The sequence below is a fragment of the Brachyistius frenatus genome, unplaced genomic scaffold, assembly GCF_029030835.1.
Source record: "Brachyistius frenatus isolate BFR_SWC_R1_liver_20210118 unplaced genomic scaffold, ASM2903083v1 Contig_209, whole genome shotgun sequence".
In the NCBI taxonomy this organism is placed as follows: domain Eukaryota; kingdom Metazoa; phylum Chordata; class Actinopteri; family Embiotocidae; genus Brachyistius; species Brachyistius frenatus.
In genome coordinates, this window is record NW_027210808.1 from 471762 (window position 1) to 493008 (window position 21247).

Sequence of the window (21247 nt, forward strand, 5' to 3'; positions counted from 1 at the left end):
TTTACATCATGCTATTTAATTCAGTAGGGACAGTACCACTATTCATCAAGTGAAAAACAGAAGAAGTCCAAGATGGTCATCTGGTTTCAGTTTCAGGGTTTGGTCAAATTTGGCTTCATCTACTCGCAAGGGATTGAAGACACTGGGAGTCGATGACATATCAATTATGTGAATGCATATTTCTTGATTCCTCTTCTGGCCACATCTCCATGGTCTATGAGGATTGACTCACTTTTGGAGCTACTCTAAAATAGCCACTCGAAGATCTGCAGCTTTTGGCACTTCAGTTGGCTTTATTTTTCATCCCTGGAAGTTAAAATCTAATTTAAAGTAAACAATTTTGTTTTTTATTTTCATTAAATGACAAGGGGTTAGTCACACCCTTGGAAATCATCATGAGTAAATTTCACACACAACTATCCCGTCTGCAAGGATAGGAGAGGTCTAAAACAACTTGCCAGTGTTCCATCAATATTTCAACCCGGTATCACAGCAAAACGTGAAATAAACACATTGTTCCACCACGACAAAACATGAGATAACCACGCTTGGCTTCCTGGATTGGATGAAAATAAAATCTACTGCATGCTTAGAGCCATGTGATTTACAGCGAAAGGAAACTTTGAGCAAAAACACATAGTTGGAGTTACTAAATAAGCACATGGTTGTGGTTAGGAAAAATAAAAACATGGTTGTGGTTAGGAAAAATTAAAACATGGTTGTGGTGAGGAAAAATAAAAACAATTTTTAAAAAATGTTGTCACCTCCTGGATTCCAACCTCATAGTCCCGCCTGGTAGTCTGTGATTAATGCCACCAAGTCACCCCTCCTGCCTCCTGATACAGTAAAGAAAAAAATAATTTGTTTGCCTCTGTTGCGCGACTTTGGTCGCATGATACTGCCACACATGATTATTTCGTGCGTGCAAGTTTCAGGCTTTCAAAACGTATAACTGTCATGCCTAGACAGACATTTACATGTGTCTTAGTTTTATGTTTACAAAATGTCTAACTTTCACACCGAGACAGTCCAAAGCGGGTCTATCTCACATTTTGCTGTAGTGGACATGCGTGTCTATTTCACGCTTTGTTGTGATACTGGGTTGAATATTTGTATGTCTCCTCCCCAATGCAGCAGCAGAATATTGATGGTTAAGTAATTACAACTCTGTAGAAAGGTAACAGTTTGGAAAACTGTCCTTCTCCTTTAGGGGACCATTTACCCAATTACTCCCATTAGAATTGTGGTATAATGACTCTTTGTCCCTACATGGCCCCTCTTACTCTGCTCCAGTGATTTTTTTTTTTTAGTTTGTTTTCTCAACACTTAAAGTAAAAAGGCTGAAGCATGCTGAATCCGAAGGAGAACAACAAAGACCCAGAGGTCTCAATTTGGAGAGTGCCTCAATAAGTGATCATAAAAGGCACTATTGTGAGATCACACTTTTGTTGGAGGAGGTTTTTAAGGTCTGCTGCATACAGCAGTATTTATTTTCTAATAGGCCAATCTTTTTGGAGATCGGGTTCCTGTTTAAAGAACACAGCGTGTTGAGGCTAACAGCAGGCAATTAAGTAATTTCTGCTTATTAACCTTTTCTATTGAAAGATTATAAAAGCCCCCTGCTCTCTCTGGGTATTTCTCTGTCACCCACACGTTGCTATTCCATGACAGCTGTTTGGTTACAGGAGGTGTTCATATGGCTTCTAATTTGGAAATATTTACAATTTTTACATCACATTTTTGTTTTGTTTTTAATTTCTGTAATACTGCTTTTATTTTATGTTACACAAAAACACACACTACTTTCCTTCTTTCTTTCTTTCTTTCTTTCTTTCTTTCTTTCTTTCTTTCTTTCTTTCTTTCTTTCTTTCTTTCTTTCTTTCTTTCTTTCTTTCTTTCTTTCTTTCTTTCTTTCCTTCTTTCTTTCTTTCTTTCTTTCTTTCTTTCTTTCTTTCTTTCTTTCTTTCTTTCTTTCTTTCTTTCTTTCTTTCTTTCTTTCTTTCTAACAGAAGGATGCTAGGCACATACATACAAAGTCTGCACTCAGCCGAGGTCAAAGGGCAAAAAAATAAGTAAAAGGGGAGAGAGAAAATGGTGCTGCTCTAGGCCGAGGCTGCTGGGGGTCTTCCCATAATGCACTGAGCTCCTCTGATTGCTCTCTTTGACTTAATGCTTTCTCTCTCTTATAAGTATTGGTCATTGTTTGTTATCTCTCTACGCAGTTCTCCTCGCTTGCTTTAGTTTTGTGGTTTCTTTTGCAGGCATCGATGACCCTGAAGCTGCATCTTTCTGTTTTATGATTACCGAACAGTTTCTAGTCTTGGATCTCTATGCTGTTCTTTTCTCTCTTCCTCTCTCTCCCCTTGCCCCAACCTATTGAGGCAGATGGCCGTCAGCTTCTGAGCCTGCTCTTCTTGAAGTTTTTCTTCCTTTCCTTTGTTTTACAGCTGTATGTTGATCTGGTGTATCAGGTCACATTGAAGCCTTAACTGAGCCTGGTTCTGTTTGAGGTTTTTTTCTGTAAGAGAGTTTTTCCACCACCAGTTGCTCATGTGGGAATTGTTGAATTGTTGGGTTCCTCTATGATGTTGTAAGGCTTTCTTGTACGAAATGTACTTTGTTAAGTGCCTTGAAATAAGTTATATTGTGATTTTGCACAATTGAATTGAATTGAATTGAATCAAGATATTGTTGGTTAGAGCCACATAGTTCTGGTATGATAGGATAGTATGACTTTACTGGGGGTTTTCTGTGTGTAAATTATTTGACATAAAAAAAATCAGCAATTTGATTGAACATAACTTTTTGACAAATGAGCTCAATGTTGCACAATGTTGAACGATGTGTGGACTCCATGCTCACAATGTACACTGCACTGGAAATGGACTAGAGAGCAAGATATGCAGATGGTGTGCTGGGAGCCGATGCCACCTACTGGTGCCATGTATCAAACACACTCACAAACATGCACACAAACACACACAATACAAAGTTTCATTACAGAATTCCAGCGATAAAATCATGTCATTATTTTCAGGGGGAATCTCTTTACTTCAGGACCTTCCTTCTTGCTGCTCAGAACAAGTCAAAGTGTCAGCGGGTTGCTGCTGATTCTCTGGACCAGGTGGGAAGTTGACAGGATTGCTCAAAACTACCTTGTCTGCGGACTGCAGACGCCATGTTTACATTCAGTTGTACTGACATTTTTGCACATGTGTATATCAGCATTTAGGAAACACATTATAAGATATTCACAGACAATACGATGTCTTATCAATCAGCTCGTTCCTGATTCCTTCCTCACCTGTTCTTTAGTAATTGCACACATTTCTGTGTAGTTAGAAAATGCAGCTGTTCTAACTGAGCCTGTTGCCTTCGTTTGTAAACTCAGCCCCAAATCGGTACATTAAAGAAAATGTCAACAAAACATTCAGTCAATTCCCAATTTTTTTCAACACAACATATCATATTTCACACTAATTAAATTGTTTACATTATTTGTTTTAATTTTTGGGTAATTTAAGTAGTCTGACATTGGAGATAGTTTTAGAGATAAAATGATGTCGCATTTTCTTTATCCGTGTTGTTCTGTTTCTTACGCTCACATATTATTCTTCATTGTCATTTAGCAGTCACTTGTTGATTTTGTACCCAATTCTAAAATAAGGAGAAGAGTTTCACACCGTATGAACAGTACGACTCGACAGTTCTAAGGTAGTTTGTGTTCAATATGCATTTATAATGTCACTAAATTAGAAGTATGTAGCAATGATACAGCAATCACAAATTAAAGTCCTGCTCACAAAATCATGTTTTATAGAAAAATGAAAACAGACTTGAAGGAACTGAAGTGTTCAGTTAAAAAAGGTGAAGCAAACTTGACTTGTGAGCACGTAAATATAAATATATTAATATTTATCTTACAGAGTGCTCACAAGCCTTTCATTATAAATACAGATTTTTTTTGAACATCCATTTCTGCTACATAATTAGTGTCTATTAAATGGGGACAAACTCTTATTTTAATTTCTTTAATAGGGTGTCTTTTAATTTAGTCTCTTTAAGACCCGTAAAGGCCATTCACACTTTAATATTTCATAATGTTAAAACTGGTTAAACAAGCTTTATTACACAGCTCTTTTTATTCTTTTTATTTTGTTAAAAAATTTCCCCTCGGGGATTAATAAAGTAACTACCTAACCTAACCTAACCTAACCTAACCTAACCTAACCTAACCTAACCTTTAGCATTGGCAGAAATGGCTGCCAGGCCTGTAATCATAGAGCAAGACGTTGAGGGTACCTCATGTGAGCTTCTTTCCACTCACTCTTTCACTCTCTATATATTCATATCTCATCATTAGATCATATTAACTTCATGCTTTTTCTCTGCCATAGTATTTTCTTATTGTCTGTTGTCACCATTCAGTTCCCTCGCTCGCGTAGTTTCTGTTCTTCCTTTTGCAGATGTCCTCGGCCGTGGAGCTGCATGTCCCTACTCTGTGATTGTCGGCACCACCAACAAATCAAGAGCTGAAACATACATAACACAGTACGGGTGTTATAAGTATTATTGTACTTTGAAACTTCACAGCACTTCAGAGGTCAACTTAATTTTTCCCCCCTCAAATTCATTGAAATGGTTGAATCAACCAAACTAACAAATTATGAGTACATGAATAAAAATGAATAGCAATCAGAATGTTTTGAACTATTCAACTTGAGGGAGAAAGCGCAGAGTAGAAAGAAAAGAAAGAAAGAAAACTGCCTTGCAACAGTCAGTGTTTTTCATTTCCTATCCTTTATAATTAAAATCCTGGCACTAAAAATCCACAAACAGTTCAGGCTCGTGTGGAAGAAACGATAACAATACCAGTACAAATAACCAACCAGCAGCTGCAGTGATCAGGTTTGCTAATAAATATTTAATAATGATACATATTTATCAGAAGTAAAGAATAAAGTTGGGATCAGATCGGATTTTTTATGAAAAATCAACATTCAGTCTCACTGTGTTAACAGATGCTGCCCGAGACACAGAGAGGCGTTGGTGCCACCAAATCCAAATGAGTTTGTGAGGGCGACCCGTCGGCCCTGAGTCCGCCACGGCTGCGCTGTGCAGGGAACATAATTCAGGTTAAACTCTGGGTCTGTGCGGTCCAGGTTGAGGGTCGGGGGCAGGACCCCGTGGTAGCAGGCCAGAGCGGTGAACGCTGCCTCCAGAGCCCCAGCGGCCCCCAGCAGATGTCCCGTGGCTCCCTTCGTAGAGGAGATCGCCAGGTTGTCCACGCTTTGCTGGAAGAGCCTCTTGATGGCGGTATTTTCAGCGGCGTCCCCCAAAGGTGTGGATGTGGCGTGGGCGTTGACGTATGTGACATCATCCGGAGACACGCCTGCATCTCTCAAGGCTGCAGACATGCACCTGTAAGGAAGTGGGCACACAGTTTATCACAATTTACTTACTTTTGTTGTTTTGGCAACCAAATGTTAGTGTTGCTGAGATCATGACATCATTAAAATGTAGACTCGTAGTTTAAGAAATGAACGAGCTGTCATAGAGGGTGTTGACAAGCCAAACCGGATTTGAAATCGCTTTATTTGAAGATAAAACTCATGCGAGTCAATAGCTGAATGGTTGGTTTATTTCTCCTGGAGGAATTTGCTTTGCACGAGACCATGAACACCACCACCCGCACACAACATGATCTCACAAAAAGAACATAACCGATGACGCAACGTCTAACAGCTGAAACAGAAGAACTTTTTATTTCCCTTACTAGGCTGATGTTTGTTTTTCTAGGAGCTCTTCTTCCTGTTCTTGTTCTCTGAAATGAATTGCGTTTTTGAGAGCTCAGAAACTAGGCACGAGTGTTAGAAGTGGGTGACAACTTCACCTGATATGGGTCTCGGACATGTGTAGTTCCCCCTGAACTTCAGCCTCCACAGCTACTTCATCCTATTTCTACCAAATTCAGGAGGTGTGTGCATCTGCAAATAAAATCTTGCCATTTTGAATCTAGTGTCCATTTTTTGCCATTTCCACGTGTTGCACTTTATCGAACTCCTCATACAAAGAAAGTTGTTGTAATTTTAATGTACGCTGTCAAACATTCAGCAAACTTTACATGTTTGATAACAGTCCTGACCTGAAGACAACTACGTGCCAGTATTTGGTTACAGTCATAGCGCCACCTATTGGCAAGAGGGAATGTTTTCATCTTTCATCTTCCTGCTGGCCTGTGAGCTTTTAAGGAAAGGCACTGCGGCGGATATTGAAGACGTACAATGACATCGGGAGTTGTTGCTGAGGGTCAAAGGATGCTCGAGTGTGTAAACTGATAACTGATGTGGGTGTAAAAGGAACGGAAATGCAAAGCCCCGTCTTTAAAGGCCAGAAGAAATGTAATGATCCAAGAAATTCCAATCTTTCTGGTAATCATCTTTTGTGACTCGTCACATGAAGGTTAGGTCAGACGTAGGTTAGGGTTCCCAACCTGCTTTAATGAATGAATAACACATTTTTATCATTATATCGTAAAATATTGATGATGACCAAAATCCCATATCACCCTCTAAAACCCCGAAGTGAGTCACCTGAACGCCCCATCTCCGTCCACGGTCGGTGCAGTGATGTGGCTGGCGTCTCCTGAGAGTCCGTAGCCCAGGACCTCAGCGTAGATCCTGGCTCCTCTGTTCACTGCGTGTTGCAGCTCCTCCAGCAGGAGCACCGCCGCTCCTTCTCCCATCACGAAGCCCTCTCTCTCCGGGTGAAAGGGTCTCGATGCCAGCGTGGGGCTGTTGTTCCATTTGGTGGCCAGCGCCCGAGCCCTGGCAAATCCGGCTATGGAAAGAGGCCCTACGCAGGATTCCGTCCCACCGGTTACCATAGCAACCGCATCCCCGTGGGCAATGAACCTGGCCGCATCACCTATCGAGTGCGCGCCCGTCGTGCACGCTGTGGACACGGCGTGGTTGGGACCCTTCAGTTTGTGTTTGATGCTGATGTGTCCGGCAGCCATGTTGACCAGGATGCGAGGCACAAAGAAGGGGCTCACTTTGTTGTAGCCCTTTTCTTTGAAGGCGGCAGAGGTGTCCGCAATCTCATCCAGCGACACCATGCCCATGCCAACAGCCACCCCTGTGTTGAGCTGCTCCTCTTCACTTTCGGGGGTCCAGCCGGAGTCGTCCAGGGCCAGCTGAGCAGCTCCGAGGGCCATGACGGTGGCCGGGGCCATGCTGTTGATCTCCCAACGAGAAGCGAACCTTTCCTCCTTGAACTGACCCCGTCCGGTCCCTCTGGGTACCAGAGCTGCCACCTTACAGGGGACAGTCCTGTACTCCTCCGGGTCGAGAGCAACAATCCCACTCTGGCCTCGGATCAGGTGGTCCCAGGACAGAGCAGTCCCTACGCCCAGAGGACTCACCAACCCTAACCCAGTGATAACAACCCTCCTCCCCTGCTGCTGTCCTGAGCCGCCATGCCTGAAGTCTCGGCTCGGACAAACACTCACGTTGTGCTGAAGAAGCGTCCTCAAGTTCTGTGACGTCAGCTGGAGTTTGGTCCAGCAGGACAGTGATGAAGCGCACATCGTCCTGTTTCTACCAACTCTGAGTCCGACCTGTCCGGAAGCCTCACGACTCACCTGGCGAGGATCACGGACACGAGTTTACAAAAGTAGAGGTGAAGTGACAAAAACACGGAAATTCAGTGGGTAGTTTACTGAGCCGAACAGAACCAGTCAGCTGTGATTGGTGAAAACGTGTCCCCGACATCTCTACACCCGCCTTCAGCTCCGTGTAGGTAGTCGTAGTGAACGCCAGTTCCGTTTAAATTGTAATTATTTAATGAAGACTTAAGTTACGCAATACCACAGTAATAAAATATGTAAAATGGCTTAATTTAACATAACTCTTGTAAAACAAAACTACACAGTCTATTAAAGGTTAACGCATTTATCAGGCGGCCGTAGGGCAGCTTCACCCAGGACCTCAAACATCTAGTTAGCAGGCTGTTAGCGTTAGCTTTCATATGTGTGAGAATCAGGACTTTAACGACATGGCGGCTTCACCAGCAGTCACGACTCTGTGTGACAACCCAAACGAAGTCTTCTTGGACGTCGCCAAGTTGTTACTTCGATACGCGGACAATATATTGAGGTGAGGTTGAAAACGTGACGCTGTGCCGAGCCGCAGCTGCACAAGAGATGTTCCGGGTTGTTGTGGACGAACCAGCTGAACTCAGCCTTCATGTTTCGAGCTGTTTGTTCGTCGCTGCGAGAATAAACTCTGTTTAAAAGCTCAAAGACAATCCTCACATTACCTGCGTGCCGGTCACCGGGATGTTTGGGTGACCGTGTGCTGACTTTGAGGTGTATTTATGTCCGGGCATGTTACGTTCACCATCGTGACGTCACGGACTCCTCAGACCAAGCTCACTTGTGAAAACGTCCCAATAAATCTGATACGTTCAATTATTTTAACGTAATCACAGTCAGATGCACACCTGCTCAAATGACACGGCAGTGATATCAGAAGCAACGTACACACTCACAGTGTGTGTGTGTGTGTGTGTGTGTGTGTGTGTGTGTGTGTGTGTGTGTGTGTGTGTGTGTGTGTGTGTGTGTGTGTGTGTGTGTGTGTGTGTGTGTGTGTGGTTTTTCTCGTTTGTTAAGTTTAGTTAAGCCAGATAATGGAAAGATATCCTGGATATGTTGAACCTGCGTTGTAGTGCAGGCCTCAGGTGTGGCATCAATACAATAGGATATTACTGCTATTTGCATATGTTTGCAGGATGTTTTGAAATGAACACAGGACTCATTGGTTTGTAAATAGTAATATCAAAAGATATTGTCGACCTAGTTTTCTCTTCTTCCTCCTCGTATCTCCCAACAGAAATCCCAATGAGGAGAAGTACAGAATGATCCGAATAGGCAATCCTACTTTCTCCACCAAGCTGTTGCCCATCAAAGGTGCAGTGGAGTGTCTCTTTGAGATGGGATTTGAGGAGGTAATTAATACGTAACTACCAGGTGGCTTCTGTAGTAAGTTGAAGTTAGTTAAGTAAGTCTTCCTGTTGTGTATCACTTGTCTCAGTGAGAACTGTAACTACTTCTTTTCAGGCTGAAACTCACTTGATCTTCCCAAAGTCTGCCTCAGTGGAGCAGCTGAAGCTCATCAGGGAATCTATTGCGGCAGAGAGGGATCAGAGGCTGCATGTAAATCCTGTCCAACCTGTCCAACCTGTCCAACCTGCTGCTCAGCCTGCTGCTCAGCCTGCTACCACCTCAGCCTCAGCCTCAGCGCCAGAGAGCTCTGCTGGTGCATCAGGCCAGCCAGTAGCACCACCTGCACAGCAGCCATCATCTCTGGTAAAGATGCTCTCATCAATGGATTCATTTAATAATGGGGCGGCTGTGGCTCAGATAGTCGAGCAGGTCGCCGACTCATCAGAAGGTCAGCGGTTCAATCCCCAGCTCCTCCTGTACACATAAGTGTATGCCTAAGTGTCCTTGGGCAAGACACTGAACCCCCAATTTGCTCCCAATTGGTGTGTGGATGTGTGTGAATGTATCCCTGATGGCGAGCGCCTTGCGTGGCAGCTCGTGTGTGTGAATGGGAAATAGTTTAAAAGCGCTTTGAGACTAAGGTGATAAAGCGCTATACAAGTGCACTCCATTTAACAGTAAAAACCATGAAAGGACACATTAAAGTATTCAGCTATGATATAATGATCGCAGGGTGGCGATCTCAACTCTGTTCATTTTTACATTTTTATGCAATCTTGTTAATAACCACAATTATCCCTTTAGATTGCAGTACATTGAGCTTTTGGGGCCTCCGTATTTTGATGTTAATAATAAGGTAGGTAGGTATTTACTTTATTAATCCCCGAGGGGAAATTTTTTCGCTACAGAAGCAATAAGACAATAATAGAAATAATAGAATAGAATAATAGAATAGAATAGAATAATAGAAAAGCAATAAAATAACAGTAAATAGCAGTAGAAAATATAAATATAAAATGCACAGTATATACAGTACATTATATATCCATATATATTATATACAAACAAACCAAGAAACACAGTCAACATACATATATATATATGTATATATATATATATCTATATACAATATAAAGAGTGCCCCATGAGGAGAAGTACAGTAGTCCACAGTTTTATCATTTTGAGTAATCATTTTTGTACAGACCTGTAGAGCTAAAATGTTTTTGTTTTTTTCTGTTTTCCAGGAGAGACGTATGAGCTTCTTTGGGACTCTAAAGTCTAACTTCCAACATGTTATGATGTATGAAAACCCTGAGCTGCAGGAAAAAGCCCGGAGCTGCATCCCTCACCAGGAGCTGTCCTCTGCTGCTCAACACAAGCTGAAGGAGGCTAAAGACGCTGACCCAGGTGAAGTCCCAGCACTCATTCTGTTCTGTGTCTGTTCAGAGATATACTTAATTCAGTTCCATTTAATTATATTTACAGGGAGAAATCACCATGAAACATAGTCCCTATACACTTTACAGTTTCAGTAAAGAGAATAGAAGACCACATTAAAATATCAAAGTTCAGGAACATCACAAAACATCATGCAGTAGTGATAATTGCACAAGAGAGTACAGCTAAGTGGACTGTTCAGGGTCAGTGAGCTTAAGCTTGGTCTTAAAAGTAGACGGGATGTCTGCCTCCCGAACCCAAACCAGGAGCTGGTTCCTCAGGAGAGGAGCCTGGAAGCTGAAGGCTCTGGCTCCATGTCTACATTTGGAAAGTCAAGGAACCTACTACTGCGCCAGCCTTCACAGAGGAACGTGCTCTTTTGGGATAGCTTGGTACTATAAGATGTCAAAGATGAGGTGGAACTTGGTCATTAAGGGTTTAGTATGTAAGACGGAGGATTTGAAAATGAAGTCTTCATTTTAAAGAGAATCGGTGAACGGAAGCAAAATGGGAGACGTATTCTCTTTCTTGCTAAATCATGTCAGTACACTTGCTGCAGCATTTTAAATCAACCTGGATACCAAATAATCACCACAGTTAGGTCTGAAAGGAACACATGCATGGATTCATGTTTCAGTATCATGCTGAGACAAGATGTTCCTGATTTTGGCAAAATTGCACAGATGAAATAAAACGTGGGGCGGCGCAGTGGTTAGCGTTGTCACCTCGCAGCGAAAAGGTTCCTAGTTCGAGTCCCGGCCTGGGCCTTTCTGTGTGGAGTTTACATGTTCTCCATGTGCCTGCGTGGGTTCTCTCTCTCCGGCTTCCTCCCACCATCCAAAAACATCCACCTCAGGTTAATTGGTGGTTCTACAAATTGCCCTTAGGTGTGAATGACGGTGTGAATGGTCTTTGTTTCTGTCTGTCTCTCTGTTGGCCCTGTGATGGACTGGTGACCTGTCCAGGGTGAACCCCGCCTTCACCCAAAGTGAGCTGGGATAGATTCCAGCCCACGTGACCCTGATCAGGATAAAGCAGGTATAGATAAATAGATAAAGCGGGTATAGATAATGGATGGATGGATGGAAATAAAAGGTGTGCATGCCTCTTTAACCAGGTATTCACGGGCACTACGTTAACGAGTTTCTGTCCTGTGTGTAGGGTGTAAACTTGGAGTAGAAGACTTCCTGGTGCTGGAGTTGCTCCGGTGGTTCAAACAGGACTTCTTCTCCTGGGTGGACTGTTTGCCCTGTAGGCGCTGTGGAGGTTCCACCCAGAATGCCGCGTCTCTCAGTCCCAGCACCGATGACCTCCGCTGGGGAGCGCAGCGAGTGGAGAACCACTACTGTCAGAGCTGCCTGCTCTCCACCAGATTCCCCAGGTGAGTGTTTGTGTGACATTTGGCTTGTTCTTACTTCTTTAGTGAGTTTAGTTCTTGTTCTATGGCCCTTTACGCTCTGTCCCGCCCCCTCTGGTTGTTACTCTGTGTTATTTCCTAATTTTGTTGTCTTCATTTTTGTCCTACAGTATAAAAATGGAATAACATTTTGTTTACCTTTTCCTCTTTATATTTACACCAGGTATAACAACCCTGAGAAGCTGTTGGAAACCAGGAAAGGTCGCTGTGGGGAATGGGCCAACTGTTTCACCCTGTGCTGCAGAGCTCTGGGTTTTGAGGCGCGGTACATCTGGGACAGCACAGGTGTGTACACCAATGTTCCTTCATCACTAAACTGATTCTCTGCACAAACAACTGGTATTTTACTTCTTCTGCGTGGTTTCACATACTCATTGTATTTCTCAACATTACACAATTGGCAGTCCTATCTGAATACTAGTTTTTATTATTGATATTTTAAGTAAGCAGAACAATTAGTTTCATTTTCAGTGTTAGATGGCAAGACTGCTTAACGCGAGTTTTATATATTAAGAACAAGTCACACCATTTCCCTAAAATCCTACTTGGTCTGCCATCAGAACTATTTACTGAAGTTGGTAGATAAACTGAATGAAAGGCTGAGACAACATTCAAACACTTTTCATTTTAAAACACAACATTTGTTACATTTATGCCAGGCTTCCACACTAATCTGGGTTTTAGAACCAAATAGCAGAGACTTTTGGAAATGCTGCTGTCCATATTTTAGTTTGATACCTGAGGGGTTGAGTTGTAGTCTGGATGGGGAAATGGAGACTTTGGAAAAGTCCCCCGTTTGCTTCAGGACATGACCTTCCTTGATTCATCACGCTCAATTCCTGTGGCCCTTATTTGGAATAAAACAAACTAAATCAGCTTTGACTACCTTGTTTAATTCAACGTAGATAAATAATTTCAGATGCTGCTGAGCTTGTTGTCGATGCTAGCGGGTGCTGTGGAGTTGAATCATGCACTTTATAATGCTGCTATTGCCTACATGTGTAGGAGGCAAGCTATTATTCCAGTGATGAGCAACCATCCCTGATTCTAGCAATATTATCAAACCTGAAGTTTTGGAAAAACTGGTGTCTTGTGGGATCATCTTATCAATGAAGATGTGGTTCTGAGAAACTGGAAGGCAACTTTGGAATGGCCAGATTGGCCCTGAACAATCCCAATGTAAACACGCATGTTGTATTTCCTGGTGAGACTGCATTTATAAGCATGCACGTTAAATCACCGGAGTGACAAGGAAAGACTCGTGAAAATGGTTAATGGATTCGCACCATCAAGTTGTTTCAGTCATCATCCGACAAGTCCTGGATCGAGAGTACATCATATCGCTAAATACATCGCCTGAGGTGAAGGTACTAAATGCACAGTATGCTCCGATGCTTGGAAGCATTTAACATCACACATATCAAAGTGATACAATCCCTTCTTAAACCCACTGACTAAATCACAGAAAAGGAAATATTACATGCTACAAGTTGTCAAATGTCCTAATAACGTGTTTTCCGGTGTGTTATGGAGTTTTGTTCTGAAACAGTGCTAATGTGTGTGGGACAGAGATGATTTTACTTTTAATGAAAACCTGTTGATGTGGATGAAGCCTAAGTGAGCATCAGTCTTGTTGTGTGTTGTTTCAGACCACGTGTGGACAGAGATTTACTCTGCGTCTCAGCGTCGGTGGCTCCACTGTGACGGGTGTGAGAACGTCTGCGATAAACCGCTGCTGTATGAAGTCGGCTGGGGAAAGAAACTGTCCTACGTTCTGGCTTTTTCTAAGGACCAGGTCAGAGAAATGGACACACACTAGTTCTGCTACTATGTCGACAAATACGGTCAGTTGTTACAATCAGGTGTCAGTCCAGTTTTACTCCTGTGACCTTTTTTCTGTGGTCAGTCAAAACAACTGTCAAGTGAACAAAGTGAAGGTATCATGGCCTTGGTAGGAATATGTTTCATGAGAATAAACAAAACAGGCACCCACATTTATCAACATTTTTCCATAGAAGTACTCGTGGTAAAACAACTAGTGGTACCCTTAAGAGTTCCTGATGTTTTCTGTCTGCAGATTTCGTCTGAGTGAGTGTGCTTTCATGTGTTGTTGAGTGTGTTGGTATGCAGTACTATGGATGTATGCTTGGGTGGGTCACCTTTAGATTAGTTTTAGGCCAAAAAGTGCAAAATATGGGGACAAAAATGACATTTGTTATTTGTCAAGAAGAAGTTGTATTTATTTATTAATGTTCATGTGAAAGAATTAGCGGCGTTATCAGTGCAGGTTTGAAAATGTCGCAAAGCACTTTTTAAATGCACTGATTCCACATGTCTGTTAATTGATTGAGATGCTCGTCACTGTTTAGACATGCAATCCCTGCCAGGATCAGCAGACAGTTTAAGTTTAAGCTGTACTGTATGTTGCTTCTACCAGAGTTTATAAAAAGACTGTTCTTGCTGCAGCACAGTGATATGCATGGAGCAGGAGGAAGCAATCATTTGGAATACCTACTTAACGAATATGTCAGGCCATACACGGGTTTTTGTGACCACTACTACACGTGCATTTGCGACTTGAAACTTGAGCAGAGAGACATCGAATTTTCTGTCAGATATTTTTGGAACAGAAATAAGTTCCAGGGAGCCAAATTCAGAGAGTACGGGGTGCCAAACTTTGGCATTTCATTTGTGATCATACGTCTTCATGTCAGGAAACCACAGTAGCAGCACAGCTCGGGTGGTTTCCGCTGATTGTTTTCCTTCAGAATGGAAAACTGTGCGTTGACAGTCAGAAGCTGTGGGACGAATTCCCAGTGCACAACCCCACACACGTCAAAGAAAACCCACCTCTTTACTTTATGTGCCTTGTTTAGTCTTCGTCAGTGATGTTCTGCCCCTCTTGAAACGTGAATACCAATCAAAACAGCGGACCCAGCTTATTGATTTCCAGAGTTTAACACAGCATTCAGTCTCTGCTCAGGTTTCAGGTCTGTGGTGAAATAGAAAATATGCACATACCAGTGTTCTCAGAAACAAATGTAACAGGTGCTGGTGTTCATCTATGTTATCAGGCATACTTACTCAAAGAAGTTACTGCTTCCCCTGCTCCGTGCGCATTACTTTGCCGTGCTCCCTTTATGTTCAACAGGAACAGTCTCAAAACTTTTTGACTGACTGACTTTTTGTTGGGACCTGTTTCAGTTTTCCTATTGTAATGAGGACATTTGTGCTGGTCCTCACCATCGAAAGGCTGTTTAATGGTTCAAATTAAATAAATGGTTTTAAGATTATGGTTTTAATTATATGTAGGTTAGATATTTAGTTGTGGTGGTTAAGGTTAGGGTCAAGAAATGCATCGAAATGTGTGTGTTTGTGCTGCAGGTGGTTGATGTGACGTGGAGGTATTCCTGCAAACACCCAGAGGTTTTGTTGAGAAGGACCAGAGTTGAGGAGCCCTGGCTGCTGCACACCATTGATGGGCTCAATCACTCAGTAAGTCTGAGCCTTTCCAACACTTGATATAAGACTGCTGTGGCGACTGTGATGTAAACCACCTTCCTTCTTCTCTGACCCTGAAGAGGCAGCAGTCCTTCAGTGCGGACAGGAAGAAGGAGCTGAAAGAGAGGTTGCTTGTCGAGGTGGTGGAGTTCATTTCCCCAAAGACACCAGAACCAGGAGAGCTGGGGGGCCGCAACTCTGGCTCTCTCGCCTGGAGGATAGCGCGGGGGGAGACCAGAAGGGCAGCTACAGAGAGCTCCACACAGGTCAGTACATTACATATGGCTCACACAGCCAGGACACTATGTACGTTTAACTAGACGTTTCCATAGGCATTTTTCCATCACTAATGTGATCACCCCACCAAAAACTCCACTAATGTTAACCTAGGAACCAAATTTCAGGCTTCAGACACTATTTTGTAGAATCATTACAGATACATGAACTTGAAAATAACTTTTTCAAGTTTTATCTGAATGTAAACGAGTTAGTTACAACATGGCTTTAATTTTTGTAGAAATTGACAGCAGTTCAATTGGTTATGAGAACCTTATACTTAGTGATTACTGAAAAACAAAGACTGATGAAAAATAATAGAACTGACGTGCAGCTTTACTTTAACTTACTAAACGTTTTGAAAAACTGGTGAGTGGTGAGAACAGTACGATCGTTGTATTTTATCACTATATTTTATACTGTTGCATTTTGTGTTTTAAATGTAAAGCGCTATAGAAATAAAGTTATTATTATTATTATTATTACCGACAGAACCATCAGCTACGCTATGAAAATCCCCAAAGTAGTGCATGAATTGCAAGTTCACATCAGACCATAAGTAGTTGTACAGTTGGTCCATGGTCTGTTTTAATCCTGTTCATTCTTTATCACAGACCACACAAATGTTCAATTCAAATCAAAGATGATGGAAGTTGTGTGCAGTATTCGAACATTTGAATCATTTCACATCCAAACAATGTGTATAAATACAATAGATATGTAATCACAACTGCATTAGGCACTACACAGAGTGGTGGAGGGTTTACTGAGCCATCTCTACTGTATTCTTAACATTCTTGTATGACATACCTTGATATTTTACTGTGTCTGTGGATGTGCTTTTTTCAGGCTGCAGGTTTTGTGTTTATTCCCACTGAGAAAGAAAAGAGTGCCGGGTTCCTCCACGTGCGCTACAGTGCCACCAAAGATCAGTACAGTCGAGTGTCCAACACCTCTGAGATGATCCCGAGCTGGGATCAGTGTGTGTGGAGGAGGGAGTCCGTCTTCAGGAAGGTGGAGAGTGACTGGCAGATGGTACGTTTACTATTCTGGGAATTACAAAGATATACTTTTTTTTTTTTCTGGTCAACTTAAAATGAAACAATCTGTTCATCATACATCTTTGACTATACATGTATTATAACAAAAACAGAGAAAAAAAAATGAAGAATTATGTCCTCTTTTAATTGTATATATTGTTATTATTTTAAAGCCCAAAGTTAACAAGTTTAATTTCACAGCAGCTAAAGGGCTATTCCAGAAAGAATTAAGTGTTTATTTGTTTTCACTCCTCTTTATGTCAAAAACGAAAAACATTTACATGCACAAAGCTTAAATGTATTTTTTTTTAATCTGTTTTGACCTCTTACTTAACTTTCTTTCAGTTCAAAACAGCCTAAAAACACTTTTAAAAGACTTTAATCTCAGCTTATGAACAGTGAACTATCGCTGTGATTTAGGTTTCCATATTCCTGAAGTTTGGGGACTTCTTTTTGTTGAAAGCTGATGTGGTGAAAGAGATATCTTGGCCTTGACCTGAAAAATTGCAGTTTAAATGGTGGTAGAGGAAATGATAGAACAGACTGAACAGTAAATACTCACTGTGAAGAGTAAAACTGGTTTTAAAAAACAAGAAGACCACATGCTATTAAGTTCAGCTGTACATTTTTAAAGAAGTTGTACTGAGGGCTGTTTTCCCAAGACCGAGGAACCAGAGCTTTGATGGACTAATTGAAAATGTGGTAGGAAACTAGATCAAAGAAAACATGAACTCTTCCCCTAAACCACTATGTAGGATGGATATGCTACTCATGACAAACTGGTAAGGGAAAACAAAATAGAAGTCGGGTTGGAAATAAGGATTATTTTAATTTCCTGTATTTCTGTTAGTTGTTTTTTCAGTGAAACATCACATTTTCTGTCAGATATTTTTGGAACAGAAAGAAGTTCCAGGGAGCCAAATTGAGAGAGTAAGGGGTGCCCAACTTGAGCATTTCATGTGTCGTCATACGTCTTCATGTCAGGAAACCACAGTAGCAGCACAGCTCCGGTGAAAACAACTTTTACAATTTCACACACTCACAGTGAGTGACAGGCCAGCCCAAAAAATATTGAATTTACTATCATATATGATGGAAATAAGCAGCAAATATCCAAAAGTGAGATCCTGGAACCTACAATTATTGTCATTTTTACTTGAGACATGACAGCAGGCGATCACCAAAATAGTTCCAGATTGATTTCCATGTAATTGTTTAATCTATTGTTTCAGTTCTCAACAGAAGAAACAGGAAGGCGGCTAATGTGGATGAATTAAACTAAAGACATTTTATTCTGATTATGAGGCTAGAAAAAACACAATGTGGCAAATTAGAACAGAAGAGCACAAAATGAGAATAACCTCCAGAGATGTTGATTTGCAAACAGCTTCAGACGTGATGACCTGATTGTATTGCTTTTTTTTTAGGTGTACATAGCGAGAACAGAAGGTTCTTCTGTAGGAAGAATCAGCTGGAAGTTTGACTTTGCTCCAGCAGGAATGAAGATAAAGTCTGTCTCTCTAATGGCCAGTAGCGAGACCTTCCACTCTGGGAAAGTCTATTGGTACTTGCAGTCAGGCCCGATTACAACAGAGTTCTCAGGAGGTAAAGTTACCTGTTACACTCTATAAAATACTCCAAATGTTATTGTATGACATGATTCCTCCTGATAATTCCTGCCTCTGCTTTTGAACCCTCAGATGGGAAGATGCTGTCGATCTCCAGTCTGTCTGGCTCTTCAGAGCTCATCGTAGCAGCAGAGCTCAGCGGGGGAGAAGGGGAGGCGTCGTGGCAGCACTCTCAGCTGTTCAGACGGAGCCTCAACGAGACAGAGGAGACCTCTTTTGAAATCATTATCGACCTACAAGATGCTTAACAGTTGTTCTTGACAAAACAAATTGGACCCGGAATTATCTTTGGTTTTACAAGTTCAGCGCTATGTGTTGGGGTTAAAGTTTTTGCTGTAAAATTGATTTATGTTGATAAATCAGTGCAATATTTACATATGTGTAAGTCCTCCAGGTTGACTCAACATGCATTGCCTAATGATAGATAAAAGAAGATATCACTTTTGTATCTGTCACATGTTTTAAACTTTTAATTTGACTAAGGGCCAATTAACCTATGAGACATGCAGTTTTAACCATAAAGCCATAGAGGGTTTGTAAGATTTGCCTCCACTGTGAATGTCTCTGTAATGTGTGATGCATGGAGACCAAACCAGGATTGATGGTATCGTCGATTCAGGTTGCTCCAGATCCCCTGCTCGTAATAAACTGTCCTTTTTGTTGAATGTGTTATTTAATATTGCAATGCCATTTAAAAAAAAATATATATATTACCATGTCCAGTTCCATATGTCTGATTATTAATTGAAAAAATGAATGCTATTGTTGGTGTGATAGTAAAGGCTGAAGATTAGGAAACATATTGGTATAATAAAGACATTTCTTGCAGTCTGGTAGTTGAGTGAAGTGTAAAGCGTTACACGACAGTCTGGTTTTGCAGTGAAGCTCGAGTGGAGTTTTGTCTCCATCTGGTGTTCAAAACAGAGCTACGGTCACTATAAGATGACTTTTCCTATTGGTCGAAATACCGGTGTCTTTGAAAGGCAGCCATCTGATTGGTCAGTTTGTCGGCGAGACGATTCGCCGTCTATCTTGCAGATGGCGGAGCCGGACAGCGGGTGTTGCTATTAGCTAATATTCGTTTTTATTTCTAAATGAAAAATATTTAATGATATCCTTTTCGGGGTATTTCAGTTCAACTATTCTTTTGTGAAGTTTAGTTTCCACATGGAATTGTAAACCTATTGAATGCTTCCGTTTTGTACAGTATTTATTTTGCAGCCAGTAGCCCGGTTAGCATCTTTGTTGGGAGTTCAGGCCTGCTGTGCCACCGCTCGTCGATTTTAACAATAGCGGCGACCCGCTCCCCTTCCTCCGCTTGTTTTGATCCATTCAGAGGGCTGTCTTCAAAGCACACGAAGAAAGAACATGGGAGATAAGGTCTGGGTGCCTTTCAGCTAGTGAGACATCTGTTATGTTTGCGGACTAATCATTTCACGGGACCTGGAGACATTTTGCGAGCTGCATCACAACATTTCGGACCACAAAGGAAGATGTCCAACGGCGCTGCGGGGAGAGGGGGTCTGTCTTGGGTGGTAAGTTAAGTTTGCCGTACAACGAACTAACTTTGAGTTTTACAATCTTGGTTGTGCATTTGCTGGAATTAAACGTGTTTTTTTTATATTTTTAATTAGTATTTATTTGATCCAGACCGGATGCGCCGGGTGGCTCTGAGCTTTAGGGTTTAAATCTCCTCGGTGTTTATTCTCCTGCGCGTCCACACGCGTGTTAAAGAGCAGCCGGCTGCGCTCTGCAGCTCCACGGCCGGCCGGCCGACAAACGCAGGACCCGCACGGACGTTTCGAGAAGCTCACGACCGGTAACGAGAGCGTGCATCGGGGCTGAGACGATAACCGGAACCGTCCGAGTTTACATCTGTGCAATAAAGTTTGGGGAATATATGGTCGCTACGAGGCGAAATGAAAGTTGCATTAGTTATAAGTTCAACTTTGATTCACAGTCGGATCATACGGCTTCACCTCCCAGTCATTAAAAACAATGTTTATTACAATACACCGATGATGAAAGCAGCACTTCCTCCCATCTCGTCCAGCTATTGGTTTCACAGTGATAATATTTCACGTATTGCTGCTACATCTTCAACTTCTGCACCTCTTCAAGTATTTGGTGAGAGATTTGCACTGCTGGCAACATAACAGGGCAGACACGTCGTACTGGAGGAGTAATGGTGAGCCAGAGTCCCGGAGCCGACCGCTCACATTCACCCTCAGAGGGCGTCTCCAGAGCCGGGGCGTCTCCAGAGCCGGACCCGCTCCCGTCATCTCTGGTCTGGAAGGACATTCGCGGTTAATCGCTTTATTAGTGTGGCTTTGATAATTAGATTTGTGCCCTGCATGTTTACAAGGTAATAATAAACACCTTAGTAAACACAAACAAGTCCAAAATAAGGCACACAAGCTATCTATTGTTTCCCTACCTCAAAACACGGTTATTGTATTAAAACAGTTAAATACATAATACAAATAATTAATGCTTAAAATGCTGCAGTATTTTGACAAGTGACAAGTATTTTTTCAGCCAGGATATTTTGATTATGTTCTGCATACTTCTGTATATTTGTTATACAGTACCTATAAAGTCACCACTCTTTTGCTATTATTAATGCTGTTATATTTGTGTCCTTGTAGTGTGTTTTCCTTTTAGGTGGTCTTATTACCTGTTGTGCAGTATGTAAAAACCTGTTCATTCACCTTGTGTTTGAAAGGTTCTTAATGAATTTACTCTCCATACTTACTTTATGCTGCATCATGGGGTAGCAAGCAGTGGGGAAATTTAAGGAAACATTTTTGTTTATTTTTGAAATTTTGACCTAATGCAGGTTGTAATGTGTTTTGAAAATATTCACTTCTTGGCAGCGCCGTGCTCTGCAGTAGTTTTTTTAATGTCCTCAATTTATTGGAGCTCAGCGGACTAGCAGCCCTTC

The 21247-nt window shown here is 41.8% G+C and overlaps 3 protein-coding genes across 4 annotated transcripts in view; 2 read left to right on the forward strand and 1 right to left on the reverse strand.

The window, feature by feature from the left end:
* Nucleotides 1-4904: 4904 nt before the first annotated feature.
* oxsm (3-oxoacyl-ACP synthase, mitochondrial) lies at nucleotides 4905-8069 on the reverse strand. Its single transcript, XM_069719177.1, has 2 exons — nucleotides 6594-8069; nucleotides 4905-5421 (listed from the first exon to the last, which is right to left on the reverse strand). The coding sequence occupies exons 1-2, from the start codon at nucleotides 7586-7588 to the stop codon at nucleotides 5007-5009; spliced, it is 1410 nt and encodes a 469-aa protein (XP_069575278.1). The 5' UTR covers nucleotides 7589-8069; the 3' UTR covers nucleotides 4905-5006.
* ngly1 (N-glycanase 1) lies at nucleotides 7991-18968 on the forward strand. The gene is made up of 12 exons (XM_069719173.1): nucleotides 7991-8156; nucleotides 8892-9006; nucleotides 9119-9367; nucleotides 10249-10411; nucleotides 11603-11822; nucleotides 12022-12143; nucleotides 13508-13653; nucleotides 15243-15353; nucleotides 15440-15625; nucleotides 16485-16670; nucleotides 18103-18280; nucleotides 18376-18968. The coding sequence occupies exons 1-12, from the start codon at nucleotides 8029-8031 to the stop codon at nucleotides 18549-18551; spliced, it is 1980 nt and encodes a 659-aa protein (XP_069575274.1). The 5' UTR covers nucleotides 7991-8028; the 3' UTR covers nucleotides 18552-18968.
* Nucleotides 18969-19331: 363 nt separating this feature from the next.
* The window catches only part of top2b (DNA topoisomerase II beta), a 28005-nt gene continuing 26089 nt past the window's right edge, over nucleotides 19332-21247 (forward strand). For both annotated transcript variants that reach the window (XM_069719170.1, XM_069719172.1), the window contains exon 1: nucleotides 19332-19838. In XM_069719170.1, coding sequence (XP_069575271.1) covers nucleotides 19797-19838 — 42 coding nt within the window. In that variant the 5' untranslated portion in view covers nucleotides 19332-19796. The remainder of the gene's footprint in view (nucleotides 19839-21247) is intronic.

Excerpts from the sequence above, each read along its gene's own strand:
- oxsm (XM_069719177.1), bottom strand. The coding sequence starts at position 7,588 with ATGTGCGCTTCATCACTGTCCTGCTGGACCAAACTCCAGCTGACGTCA. Across the intron at positions 5,422-6,593 it reads GACGGAGATGGGGCGTTCAG|GTGCATGTCTGCAGCCTTGA; the intron begins GTGACTCACTTC and ends ACTTCCTTACAG.
- ngly1 (XM_069719173.1), top strand. The coding sequence starts at position 8,029 with ATGTGTGAGAATCAGGACTTTAACGACATGGCGGCTTCACCAGCAGTC. Across the intron at positions 13,654-15,242 it reads TGGCTTTTTCTAAGGACCAG|GTGGTTGATGTGACGTGGAG; the intron begins GTCAGAGAAATG and ends TTTGTGCTGCAG. Across the intron at positions 16,671-18,102 it reads TGGAGAGTGACTGGCAGATG|GTGTACATAGCGAGAACAGA; the intron begins GTACGTTTACTA and ends CTTTTTTTTTAG.